At 51.8% G+C, this 13,974-nt stretch overlaps 1 protein-coding gene across 1 annotated transcript; it reads right to left on the bottom strand.

Moving 5' to 3' along the window:
- Positions 1 to 2,322: 2,322 nt before the first annotated feature.
- Gdf7 (growth differentiation factor 7) lies at positions 2,323 to 6,072 on the bottom strand. The gene is made up of 2 exons (XM_041639347.1): positions 5,778 to 6,072; positions 2,323 to 3,287 (listed from the first exon to the last, which is right to left on the bottom strand). The coding sequence occupies exons 1-2, from the start codon at positions 6,070 to 6,072 to the stop codon at positions 2,323 to 2,325; spliced, it is 1,260 nt and encodes a 419-aa protein (XP_041495281.1).
- Positions 6,073 to 13,974: the final 7,902 nt, after the last annotated feature.

The following is a 13,974-nucleotide window of genomic DNA, read 5'->3' as shown; positions in this document are numbered from 1 at the left end:
AGAGTGTTCCCAACTGTGCAGACAGCGGCCTTTCCCCGCCTCCTGGCAAAGCTAGCTTAACCACATCCCATCTGCCCCACAGGCAGTGGTCCCCTCTGTGGTCATAAAACACATTCTCGAGAAAATGGCCCTCAGAAGCAGAACTGGAAAAGGAGCACTGTTGCTAGGGATGGTTTCGCCAAGGTCCAAAGGAAGCCTAGGAGATGCTCCTTTCATTCCATAAACTGAGAGCATCCGAGGCCTCAGAGGCAGTGGATGGAGGTGACCAGTCTAATGGAAATCGCTACTCTCAAACATCACCAACAACATATCACCCAGAAAAGGGAGGTGGACATTTCCCTATTATACAATCTCAGGCTAACTCAAGATTATTTTTACATGAAATTTGTTTAGCCTATTGAGAGTCAGTCTCTCTCTCTCTCTCTCTCTCTCTCTCTCTCTCTCACACACACACACACACACAGTATCAAAATGTTTGCTTCTATTCAAAGGTAGTAAATACTCTAAATCTTTTTCAAAAAATAGTCAACTCTAATTTTCATTAACTTTTTATAACTTTCTAGTGCCACTGCTAGTGCCGTTCTTATTCTCCATTATGACATCAGAGCCATCACTTTTAAAATCATCATCTAAAACAGAAGAGAGAGGTTTCCCATACAGAATCCAGAAGTCTGGATGGACATCTCTGCCCAGTCACCAAAAGAAGATGAAATCCTATCAAGAGTAGCCACTTGGAGATTAAAAAAGAAGAAAAGAAAAGAAAACGCTGAAATTGTTACATTTTCTGGTTACTGCTATTCACAGCCACACAAAGTTCACATTCTAAAAGAAGAGAAATCTTTGTCTTAAGAATAAATTATACATGGATTATTTTCCCCTTGAAGGGAAATTTTACAGAACATAAAGGACTCAGATGGGGTTCTTAAATAAATTAGCTGGGTCTAAATCTTCGTCTTTATTGTCTATAGGGTGTGTAGTGTAACCACTGAAAAGGAAAATACCTATAAACCGTCCTGGACCTTGACATCCAGAACGAGGGCAGAATTAATGCCTCTCCCACAACCTAAAGGAGAAAAGGCAGCATGAAGTCAATGCTGTTCTGGAAGCACCCAGCAGGAGCAGCCCAGGTGATTTCTCTTTCCCAGTCATTGAAAAGAGGTCCCAACGGATGGACAGGCAGCAAAAACTCAAACCAAATACTTCTGTAGAGCAGAAATTCTGGAGATGAGAGGCTTGCACCCTGCTCATCCCACACAAGTACTGGTCTAGGAGCAAGGATCAGGTCCGGGCTGTGTGTTTGGGTCTGAGAAAAGCATTTGTGTGTGGCTTCACTTCCCATCTCTGTCACACTGCCAAAATATAACAGCAACACGCACAGTGGAAGGCACACTTAAGCCAGCACAGATTCCACAGCAAAGCATAAGCACCCATCGCCTCTTGGAGGGGGCTTTGCCTTCCTGGCCAATGGGCTTCAATCCCCTTGGAGCAGCCCCAGGACACTCAAGCCCTGACAGCCTCCTTCCTGCCTCTTAGGGCATCCTCTTGGCATCCTAGGCTGCCTCTGCTACCCAAGTGCAGCCATTGCCCTAACTTCCTCCTGTACCACCCTCTAGATGCTTCTAAACCCGGCAGATCCTACCCTGTTACTCACCCCTTGCCTCCATTTCACACACAGCCAAGAGAAAAATATTCTACTTCCCAGATCGTTCCTAATTGGAATCGATTATTTTAAGTAAGATCATTCCTAACTGAAATTGATTTTTTTAAAGCTGGTATTGACATTTGTATCACAATATATTCTTTTGGATAAAGCTTCCTTTTCAAAACTGAGATAGCATCACAATCGGGCTTGTGTAGAGGATGGGTGCATTCGCTCCCCCCACCCAATGGTTCCTTACTATTTGTAGATTCCCAGTGCATACTTCCAGAGAATCTGGGTACCACAGCCCTGTAGTGGGAGTGCCAGGAATTCAGCCACCCCGCGGTGCCACACCACCTCCAACTAAAAGGAGCATCCAAAGCTAACACTTTTCTAAACACAGACACCCTTCTCCTTAAAGAGACAGCGGTTTGTACCGATGTTAGCAAATAAACATGGCTGTAACATCCAGGGGCCGCATCTGCACAAGGCTTTCCGTGCCTCCTGTCCACGGTAAATGTGTGCATGAGTGAAGGAGTGTGTAAATATGAGTGTGAACTGTGTGATCTCCTCTGTGCAGGCGGGAGGCCATATTCCACCGTCCCTCCACCCTGGTGACAGGACAGGCTGAGGCTGTTTTTCAGCTGGGGTCCAGGGCGGCAAGGCCCTCCCCAGACCGCATGCTACCTGCAGCCGCAGGCCTCCACCACCATGTCCTCATACTGCTTGTAGACCACGTTATTGGCGGCATCGATGTAGAGGATACTAATGGGGCTGAGGCGTGCGGGCACGCAGCAGGAGGCTGGCGCCGCGTCGGGTGCCATGGAGTTGAGCAAAGTCTGAATGATGGCGTGGTTGGTGGGTTCCAGGTGCGAGCGCAAAGGAAAGTCACAAACGCCCTCGCAGTGATACGCCTCGTAGTCTAAAGGCGCGATGATCCAGTCGTCCCAGCCCAGTTCCTTGAAGTCCACGTGCAGAGGCTTGCGGCTGCACCGGCTCCGGCCCCTGCGCCCATGGCCCTTGCCGCCACCTCCGCCGCTGCCTTGTGCTCCCCGTGTCCCCGCCAGCGCCGTCCGCCTTCGCCTACGTCCGTTTGGGGTTGCTTTCCGAGACCCAGCGCCTGGTCCCGGATCCGGTGGCGGCTCTGCGGCTGCCCGGAGAGCGCGGGCTTGGGCGCGGATCTCCCGGAAGAGACTCTCTTTCCTCTGTGTACGGGAGGAGATCACCAATAGCGCGCGCTCCTCCGCAGCAGTGCCATCGCCGGTACTACCGCCGGACCAGCCAAAGCCCAGTCGTCTTAAGGCCAGCGGGCTGCTCCCGGTGCCAGCCACTGCGCGCAACACCAGGCAGAACTTGGGGGAGGCGCGCGGCTCGCGACGGAGGCTCTGCACCGCGTCCGTCACATCGAACTCTTCCCAGCGAGCAACTTCTAGGGGTTCGGCAGCCCGCGAGTGCAGTAGGTGGGATGTTTGGGTCACGTCGGGGCACGAGGACAGCTGCAACAGTGGAGGGAGGGTCGCTCTGTCCTGGTCTGGCTCCGGAGACCTCCGACGCAACACGCGCAGCTCAGCACTTACTACCTCGTCCGCGTCGGGGAGGCTGGATAAATCGAAGAGAAACCTCTGGCCGGGCTCGGTCGCCAATTCCTCTACGGGAAGGACAAAAACAGAAAGAGCTGGATGAGACTAGAGCCAATACACGCAGCCAAGGGGGGTTGCTTGGTTTGGGTTGGCTGCCCTCGATACAACACAACATAACTCAGGAAGGCCCATCAAAGCAGGACAGTCGTTCCCTAATCTGGGCTCCAGAACCAAGGCTGCCAATCCTTTCTTGTCTCCTACACCTGAAGCTTTAGTTCTTCCGCTGCCACCGCTAACGATCACAGATACACACACCTAATCGCTGAACTATGTCGGCCAAGAAAGAGTGCACCACCTCACAAAGGACAAACCTATGGCCTCTTTAGTTCTGCTGCCTGCAAAAACAGCGCCTTGCGTTAGTTCAGACTTCTTCTGGTCAGGGGCGCATTCCCCCTCCATCCCCCGAGGACTTGCTCTGTATGAAAATTGTTCCTTACTGTCGGGCTGGGAGCCTCTAGAGAGCTGCAAGTTCCTGAACTCTGGCTGTACAGAAACGAAATTTCTCATGTCCTAAAAACATGTTCTCCTTTGGTTCGTTCTCTTCTCTCAACCTAGCCTACTAGACAAATTGGACCCTGAGAACAGTTCAAAAACGAAATAGGGCAGCACCACGACACAGACCCCCTCTCCTCCGAGCCACCTTTTCCCTTCAGCGGAATGGAAATAAAGGCCCAGCAGGTAAGTCACGGGTTCTCCAAAGTCCACCCTGAGCTTTCATTGTTGGTCGCTCTCTTCGATCCCCATTCTTGGGGAGCACCACAAACGGGAGGGGAAAGGCAATGGGATGCAAAGAACCTTCATGGAAACACTAGAGGCAGCGATGGCTGCCACTGTGAGCACTACATAGTCTTTGGCTCTGATGTGATTTATTTCAGGCTTGGGGTTTCATTTCTGGACATGGGCCCTTTTTCTTTTGGGATGGACTCGGGCAAAAAAAAAAAGTTTAAATTCCACTAAAGAGCAGATAAGGCATTGCCTTTGAAGAGGGTCATATGGTTTCGTTTTGCCCCATTGCAGAGACCAGGCAGAAACTCCCCCCACCTTCAGGATTTGTTCACCAACCTTGGACACCAGGCCTTCATGCCTTAAGTCTACAATCTGGGTGTATTGCTCAAGCAACTCTGTTCTAAATGGAAGCTGGTGGTAGCAAGCTAGAGAGAGGTGCTGGGCTGGATTTCGCTGCAGCCTCCACCTCACCCTGCTTCTCCAGGGAGGGAGGGAGGAAAGGTGGCTCACCTCTGGGTCTTGCTGGTCAAGCAAAGCTCCACCAGAAGGACCTTAGGACACAGTACACTAAGCCAGCCCTAAGAAGTCTGATGATTCTGCGACCTTAGGGCCCTTCCCTGCTCTCACCTCCTGCAGTTTGAGAGCACACTACTAAGTCTGAAATTTTTGCTGATTTTATGTGGCGGGATTGGAGCTCCTCTGAATCAGTGCGGTGACAGACCTTCTGAAGATGCCCGCCGGTCCTAAGGGCTATTTGAGCCCAGGATTTCTATGGACCAGAAAGCAAGCTGTCTGTGCACGGCTACTGTGTGTGTTTGTGAGATGGGTGATTACTGCACGGTGGCCTCTGCCTGTTTTCCCACGCTGGTGGCAATGGCCTGCAGACTCTCGGTGGCTGCCGGACTTTACTTTCCTGGCCTATTTGTCTTCCTTTCCCTCCTGATTTCCAAGCTAGATCTTTGGCTGGGTAGAATTAAGGCCAAAATTGCTTGCATTTCCGCCTGAAATTAGTTAAATTTTCCCTATCTGTCTGCTTTAATGACTTCAATGGAGATTAATAAAAGCCAGATGATACACAGCAACTATCCCACAGTCCCACCCACACCCTACCTTGGAGGGTCTAGCACAGGGTAAAATGGGACGCTTGGGTTCCAGGCATCCATGTCCTCCCCACACAACCGAGTCCTGGACTCTGGCCGCTGGGGCCTGGCGGCCACAGATCGCTGACACCCATACTCACTTCCCACATACAACTCAATATCCACCCGATACCTGCTGGAAGGGCCTTCCTGGTACAGACGGGGACCATTTCCTTTCATCTGCGACCTGTTTTTCTACACTGATTTCTCTTTAGCGCCCTTCAATTTGTGTATCCTCCCTGGGGACAAGGAGCATCACTGCTAGTCCCTCTTGGGGGAAGGAACTCCAGGGTCCTCATTCCTGTCCTTTCTTCTACTTTCTTTCTTCTCCAAGGGCTCCAGGCCCGAGGCCATTCTAGACCCTTCCCCAAAGAAGGAGATCTTGAACTCGTTTTGCCTGCTTGAGAGAAGAGCTGCCAGTCTGCGGTCCCTACCCCTCCCTGCTCAGCCCTCGGAAAGCAAGCCGCTACTTAGCGGGTTCGGATGCGCTGACTTAGACGAAGTTTCTAACATCTGAAGATGGGATTCACGGGGCCATGGCTCTGAACCCAATGGAACAGAAGCTTGCCTCTCCCAGGTCGTCTCAGGGCAGGAGCAGATGGGCCGGGGTGGCACAGAAGATACGTAAAGTACCTTGAGTTGCGTGGTCTATGAAGCCGGTGATCGTGTCCGCGCGGCCATGCCCCGAGGCTGCCATGGCTGGAGCCCTCCCAGCCAGGCTCCGGTAAAGCGACATCATGAAATGGTGTGGCACCACCGAGCCGTTCCTCCGAGCCGGGACGAGGGTCCGTCCGCCGCCGCCGCCCCGGGAGCTCCAGGCTGGTCCTGCACCCGCCGCTCGGAGCACCGCTGCAGCCTCCAGCCCGTCGCGGGGACGGCAGGCGCTCAGCAGCCAGAGACACAGCGCGGCGGCGGCGCTCAGGTCCATGGGCTCCGTGGGCCTATCGGCCGCGCGACACGGGCTCCGTGGCTCCGGGAAGTCCCCCGACGCCTTTTGAACATAGTGTTTAATAATGGGGGAAGTGTGCGCAGCAAGCCGCTGCCCCCCCTTCTCTCCCACCCCACCCCCGCCCAGGGCCCCGGAGCAGCGCCCCCTGCTGAACGCTCGACCCGCAGCTCTGAGCCCCCAAACTCAGGCCTGTCGCGCAAAGCAGGGCAGGAGCCTCCTCCCCTGGTTGTAGCGCGGTGTCCCGGTTCTTGCCAAGTGAGGGCCACACGCCCGAGGCTCCCGCCACAGCACAGTGCCCCGCCTCCCCTCCCTAAGGCATCGCAATCCCCCTCCCTGTCCCAAGACCTGAGCGCTCTCCTTGGCTGAAGGATGGGGCGTCGTGTGTACCCGCCCAGCTTTCTCCCCACTCCTCCACGGAGAAACACCGCCCTCCCCGCTATTTTTCCTGTGCTTAGGTTGCCAGGCCGAGGCAAGGCTGGGCCCCTCCCATTCAACTTCCTCGCCTTGCGCCCCCTTGGTGGAAGCTCACTAGGAAGCACCGAGAGCGTCTACTTGGGGATATTTACTGTGAGTCACTGCCCTCTGAGGATCGCAGTGGGAGGTCAGAGCAAGGGAGAGGATCTGTGGCGAAGGACAAGTGACTGGAGCAACAGGGTAGAAAGAGACAGATGGATACGGACCGACTGTCGGAAAAGAAAAGATTTGCTTGGGAATCTTGGGCCAAAGCAGGAGCCAAAGTCTTAAAGGGCTTGATGAATTAGGAAGGCCTCTGGGCATAGAGTAGCTGACTCCCGGACAGAGTAAGGTTTGAGTAAGCCACATGGCTTCTTTGAGAATGAATGTCCTGGTCTCTGAGTCTCTGTGTAGCTAAGACACAGACTGGAACAGAGGTTGCTGGATAACTTTGTCAACTCTCCCCCAGGATATTCTGACTGCTAACAGTGAATCTAGAAGTAGGTTTGCGAGCGCACTGGAAGGCTATGGAAGAGAATGGAAGGCATGGAGGTGGGGCTCACACAACCTACCAGCTGTATGTAAAGCAGGGTATAGTCTCTTCATTTGTACTTCTTGGTCCAGACCCCTTCATCTATCCATCTCTCCACTCCCTCCTTTTGTTTGTTATTGCCAGGCACCCTTCCGTGTGTTAACGAATTCATCAGTACTGCAAACAGACTCATTGAGAGCCAGGGTGGGAAGGAGAAACAATGAACAGTAACACACACGTGACTAATATACGTACTGCCGAAGACACTCTGAGCACCGTGAAGATAGGAAAGGTCACCCTGAGGCAGAACCCCAACAGAGGAAAGCATGGGGGTGTAGGGAGCATAATTGATTCCTTCCCCTTACTTCTGCTTAAGTGATGCTAGGCACTTGTCACCTGTCCATTGCTTATAAGCCCCATGCCATTTCCTCCCAACAGCTGCTCTATCCAGTAACAGGGATCAGCATATCATTTTCTAGACTGGCCAGTCACCCAGACATTAAGGCTTTGCCCAGGGTAAAGTGGGAAGTAGCAGAGTCTGGAGTATCAAACTGTCTTGGCTCAGCTTTGGGCTTCCACTGCCCCAAGGAGGTGAAATTGTGGGGGGCTTTGGTCTGTTAATTTCCTCCATGACCCTCTCTGGCCCTCTGGAAGCTTCTCAGCAGAAAAGGGACTCTAAGGTCCGATGAGGATTATGAGAGAATTACCCCAGTGGACTCCTCTCTGCCATGAGCTGGGAACTCACTGCACTGAGACACACACACACACACACACACACACACACCGAATAGGGCCAACAGCAGGGCTCACCTATCCTCCCTCTGACTCCCTTGCCTGGGGCTTCCAAAGGCCCATGAATGAATTCCTATCTGAAGGGAAAATGCAGAAGACAGAGAAAAAGGTCACAAGATTCCCCCGCCACTCACCCTTCTCTGCCTACAGCTCACTCAAGTCCTTCTATCTAGTAGATGGTCCCTCTTGGACCCTCAATCCCAAAGCTAGCCCAGGCATGCTTGGGGTTCACCTTGTGTGCAGGAAGCCCTTGGCAACTGTCTGGGCAGTAGTGAGCCAGAGATCCGAGCCAGAAGATGTTGGAGCTGTGTTCTGCTGCTGGCTATACACATTAGAAGGAAATGCTTCCCCTGGGTTTTGTCGCAAGACTCACTGGGAAGTGGCTGCAGCAACCCAGTGGCAGATGGCGAAGTTCAGGGCTGGTGGGGAGCAAGCCAGACAGGAAGTCATCACTCTGTTCTCTGTCGCTGTGGTGATCTGCCCCCTGCACAGTCAGGAAAGGTAGGGGTTTGCATTCTCACCCCCAGGTCCTCTCCCTAGGGATGGGTTGCCTGTCTATCGCCCCTGCAGAAACTATAGGCTCACTCTGAGGCCCTGCTTCCGCCACAGATCTTCTCAGTTATTTAGACCAACTTTCCCTACCAGGCTTCAGTCATAACAAATGGCTGCCCAGGCTGTATTTGCATAACCCAGGCAGCCTCCTCGGAGCTGAATGGAAAGCAGTTCCATAGGCTGCACCTGGAGAGCCATGGCTTTCAAATTCACCTTGCCTAGAGCGAGTTTGCTATGACCTGAGATCATGGTCTTTGAAATCCGGTCTGAGAACATATCACAAGAGTTGTGGTGACTTCTGGGTACTGGAACTTAAAGAAACCCCAGCAACTGGCAATAGCATGGCCTTGATGATCCTCCTGCCACACCCAGACATCTAGACCTCCTGTGTGCTGACAAGGGAAGTGGAGGTCCCTTAGAAGTGATGAGCTGCGCAGCCCACATTGTCTAGAGAGGAAGCCAAGCCTGCAGCAAAGAGAAGCGGCTCACAGCCTGTCCTTTGGCATCACAACCGTTCAGACCCATGAGCCCTTTCAGAGTCTGGCTGACCTGACCCTTTGCTCTCCACTGCAGCTCAGAGACTCCTGGTTCTGCTCTGCTCAGGGCCCCAGTGGATGACTTGAGAAGTGAGATGGAGGCCTCTGTCTTGGCCACTGTCACTCTGGCTCCCTGCAGCCACACAAAATGAAAACACTCAATGTGTCCTCCAGAAAACCAGGAGACCTGAACTGAAGCCATCCCTTGAACACCTGGTTGCAAGTCCCTCACCCTTCCTGGCTTTGTCCCCTGCCAGCTTTAGTGAGACTGACAATCACATTTCAACGGAGGGACAGTGAAAAGTGGAGGAACCATGACAGCAGGATCAGGAGTGTGTCCTCTGTGTGAATGCACCATGACCTCTGACCTCCAATCCAGAGCAGAGAGAGGGTAAAGGGAGAGTGGGTCCTGGCTTAGGTCTCCCTGAAGGGGGGATGGAGAGAGAGAGGTGACAGCAACCACCCACCCCCACCCCCACAGAGTTGCCTCTTCCTTCTCTTCTGATAACTCTGGCTCCTCTACCAGCCCCTAGGAAGGCTTAAGTCTCTCCCAGAAAGACCTGGGGCAGCAGAAGTAAAGATTCCAGCAGCTTCTGGCAGCAGTACTCCTGTATGCCCAGGCCTAGTCTTCCTCAAATTGCAGGAATTTCCTATGCTTAACCTATAACTAGGCTGCCCAGGTTGCCCCAAGCAACAGCTCTGGCATTCACACTGGGGTCCTCAAATCCCAGGTCTAGGACCTCTGGGCGTGGCCACTCTGTGGCCCAGAGCACCCTGTGGAGGAGGGGAGGAGAGGTAATAGGAGAAGGTAGCTTCTTTCCCAGAGCCCTTCCTAGAGGTGCTTTTCAGTGCCTCCTTGGTGGGACAAACCGCAGAGGACTGGTGGATAGTGCCATCTGCTGGCAAGAGTATGTAACAGCGCCTGGCTGATTAAGCCTGGCCTCTGAACTACCCTTTTGGGAGGTGTCCTGGGAGAAGAGATGACCACACTCAGTGAGACCAAGAGAAACACACTGAGGTGTGGGGGAGGACCTGGCCTTCAAACCACCATTACTGTGGACTTCCTCTGTGACCCTGATAGAGATGACCTCTATCCATAATCCTAGCATTCAGGAGGCAAAGTGATTATGACTTTTGAGCCAGCCTGGGCTGCATAATGAGACACTACCTTTCCAAACAGGCCAAGTCTAATATCCTCGGCCTCTTTGAAAGGGTATAGGGTGTGATCTTGCTGAAGAAGGTGTGTCACGGGGGGTTGGGCTTCCATGCCAGGCCCAATCTCTCCCTCTGCCTGCTGTCTGCAGATCAGGAAGGAAAGCTCTCAGCCACTGTTCCAGCACCATGCCTGTCTGCTTCCCGCCATGATGGCAATGAACTAATCCTCTGAAACTGGAGGCAATGCTTTCTTTTATGAGTTAGCTTCATCATTGTGTCTCTTCACAGCAACAGAACAGTAACTAAGACAGCATCTTCTTGTGAGATATTTGATTGCACCTGTCACTGTGATTGGTTTAATAAAAAGCTGAAGGCCAATAGTGAGGCAGGAGATATAGCAGGGACTTCTGGACAGAGAGAACTCTGAGAAAAGTGCACATGGAGTGGTCCCCACACAGGAGGGAGGAGTCTTGTGTAACACGGTCCTTGTTACCATTGCCTCCGCCATGGAACTGAGCAGGAAGCACACAGTATCAGATTTAGATCCCACACTCCAGGCATTGTACACAGTTATGCACTGGAGCCTGTGAGACCCACAGAAGGCGAAATGGAATTGCTATCAAGGAAGTAGGTAACCTCACAGGAATCCTGTGGTACCTGTGGCAAGCACCAGGCAGGCTGAGATTCCTGTAGTGCACGGGAAAGCCCAGCTCACTGGCTCACTCCGTATTGGTGGTAGGCATGCTAGCAGCCTGGAGTGTCGTGGAAAGTCCCCACTATGGTTTCTCAAGGCAGCTCTTCGGAGCTCTCGTGGGAGAGGGTGTCACCCAGATCCTTTGCTTTAATAGTCTTCCTTCTACCTAACAGCCCACATTGGAATCTTAAGACCCCAGGTCCTGACAATAAATTCAATGATCTCCACATCCCAGGTCCTGCAGTCTCTCTTGTCCAAAACAGACTCATCATTATATCGCCTCAGGGTTCTTCCAAGTGTCCAAGCCACAAAAGACACCACTATCCAGCCACTTGCAGGAGCTAAACCATAGCAGCATATATATACATATCTATGTATAGTTTTTTGAGACTAGGACTCAAGTACCCCAGGCTGACTTGGCCTCAAACTCACTGTGGAGTAGAGGATGGCCTTGAACTTCTGGTTCTCCTGAGTGCTGGACTTACCACCATGGGTTTACATGGCACTGGGCATGAAACTTTCTGCAGTGGGCAGGAAGAAGAAGGGGGATGGGAGGGAAGGGTGGGGAAAGGACAGGAGGGTTTAGGATGGGACAGGAAGGGAGGGTGCATTAAAACCTCTGTTCCCGCCTGTGCGATGGCAGTGAGTGAAAGCATTTTCTATGCAAGCTTGGTGACCTAAGGTCAGTCCACAGTGGGGAAGGGAGAAAACCAACTCCTCAAAGTTGTCCTTGACCCCACAAGTGCAGTGTTAATTGTACATGTGTACACACATACACACAAAAACACACATAATAATAATATATAAATTAAATTAAACACTTAAAGTCACTATTATTGCCACCTTTTCTCTAGACCAATCCAAAACACTGCCAGCATGGCACATGAATGTGTGTATTCAAGAATGACTTGAAAAGTCATTCTTCAAACTTTTAAAATTACCCGTGGGATGACTTCACTGAAACACAGAGAATAATGAACGAGTGGGCTGATCAAAACCTAGAGATCAGGGCCATGGAGCCTGCAAGATGATTCAGAGGTAAAACAATTCATCACGCCAAGCTTATTACCTGAGTTCAATGCTCATAACCCATGTAAAGGTGTAAGGGGAAAAGGGACTCCCCAAAGTGTCCTCTGACCTCCATACATGCTTCATGGTGCACACACGCACACATACACACACACACAAAATAATAATAATAATAATAATAGTAATAATAATAATAATAAAATAATAATAATAACAATAGAGGGGGCACAATATGGCCCCATAGTAACTCTGCTGTGGCCCAGCGTCTGTAGCTATTGGTCACTGGAGAGAGCAAAGGACGGTACAGCAGTTTGTTGCCTTCACGTGGCCCTAGTGCCAGCCTCTTGAGCCACAGGCAGGAGACAGCCATTGGCCGGTAGCATTGTCTGATTCTCTTTGAATTTCATGGGGTAGAGAGGTGAGTCTATTCCCAGTGTCGGTTCAGCCAGCTACATGCAGAGGAAAACACCCAGGGCCTTCTCTTCAACGACAACCAAAGTAAGCCAGGCCACGGACCTCTTCCAGGGTGCGGCCTTCCACCAGAGTGCATGCCCCAGCAGAGAGAGAGTCAAGGGTGGAAGGGACAGGACATCTTAGGAAGAGTGCCAGGACAGGCTGGAGGTCTGACTGAGCATCTGGGGCTGGGGACTGCTGTGTTCTCTGTGTATCCCCCAAGCCTGAAGAGACTGAGCCCCAGAGGGGAAGACCCTTGTAGACTGAATGATTGGGTCGGTGCATAAGTGAAAATGGACCCCAGGGAGAGGGAGAGTGCTTTTGCAGCTAGCCGTAGGAAAGATGTTTGAGGACTAGCTGCTTCAGACCTATCGTCTTAGAGGCCTAAGCATGTATTGGGACTAAATAACATCAGGTGCCAAGTTTATGAGGTGACTATGGGGGACCTGGAGAGGGTTGAGCTGCGCAAGCCCCTCATAACCTAGGCTACCGAGGCTATGTTGTGCACTAAGGCTGCCACCAGGGGGCAGGCGAGAGATGGAGAGGTGGCTCTGCGCCCAAGCTGAGCGAAGCCAGGACCCTGCAAGACCCGCCAAAACCAGACTAGAAACCTTCTGCCAGCCAATGTATAGTCCCCGGTGAGCAAGACCCCCGACCTTTATGTCCCGAGCACCCTAGCAACCAGAAGGTTTACTCTGCTGCATCCTACTACCCCACGGGTACAGGGTGTGCCACCTAGCGTCCCCAGTTTAACAGATGGGGAAACTGAGGCCAAGCACTCACCTAAGACTCTAGAAAGGCCTGGGACTGGTGAGATCATGCTGGCTGCGACAGGGGCCATTCCCAGTCCTTGTGTATGTGGGGGTCATTTCTTCAGATCTCCCAAACCTTTCAGCACTAGCTCTGTGTGTACTAGCCCAATGTAAGCACCAGGGAGATGTGTCACTCAGTGAGATAGTTTGAATGTAATTGACCACCATAAGCTCATGAGGAGTGGCACTATTAGGAGGTGTGTCTTGTTGCAGGAAGTGTGTCACTGTGGGGCAGGACTTTAGAGGTCTATCTGCTCAAAGTAAGCTTAGTTCAAACCACTTCCTGTTGCCTGCAGGTCAAGATGGAGGACTCTCAACTCCTCCAGCACCAAGTAGACCTGCATGCCACCATGATGACAACGGACTAGACCCTCTGAAAATGAAAGCCACCCCAACTAATTGTTTTGCTATAGTCATGGTGTCTCTTCACAAAAACCTTATCTAAGATGCTGAGGGTAGGCTTTGAGGTTTCAAAACCCATGCCAAGCCCAGTCTCTCTCTCCCTCTGCCTGCTGTCTGCAGATCAGGATTTAAAGCTCTCAGCTACTGCTCCAGCGCCATGCCTGTCTGCTTCCTACCAAAATGGCAATGAACTAACCCTCTAAAACTGTAAGAAAGCTCCCATTTAAATACTTTCTTTTATGAGTTAGCTTCGTCATGGTGTCTCTTCACAGCAACAGAACAGTAACTATGACAACATCCAAAATTAAAAATCAACAAGGACTTTTGGAATCAAAGCTTTTTGTGTAATAATTTGGAATGTCCATCCCTCCAACCTTGGTCATAGAACCTGGGGTTTCTGTTCTAGACACACAACGGTGAAGGGAGCAGCACAAGCTGTAGTCACCTGGGAAGAGGGACCTCAACTGGGGA

This window comes from Microtus oregoni, unplaced genomic scaffold, assembly GCF_018167655.1.
Source record: "Microtus oregoni isolate MIOR12 unplaced genomic scaffold, Mior012 000058F_ref0000040, whole genome shotgun sequence".
Lineage (NCBI taxonomy): Eukaryota > Metazoa > Chordata > Mammalia > Rodentia > Cricetidae > Microtus > Microtus oregoni.
This window is presented reverse-complemented; position numbering and strand designations above follow the sequence as displayed.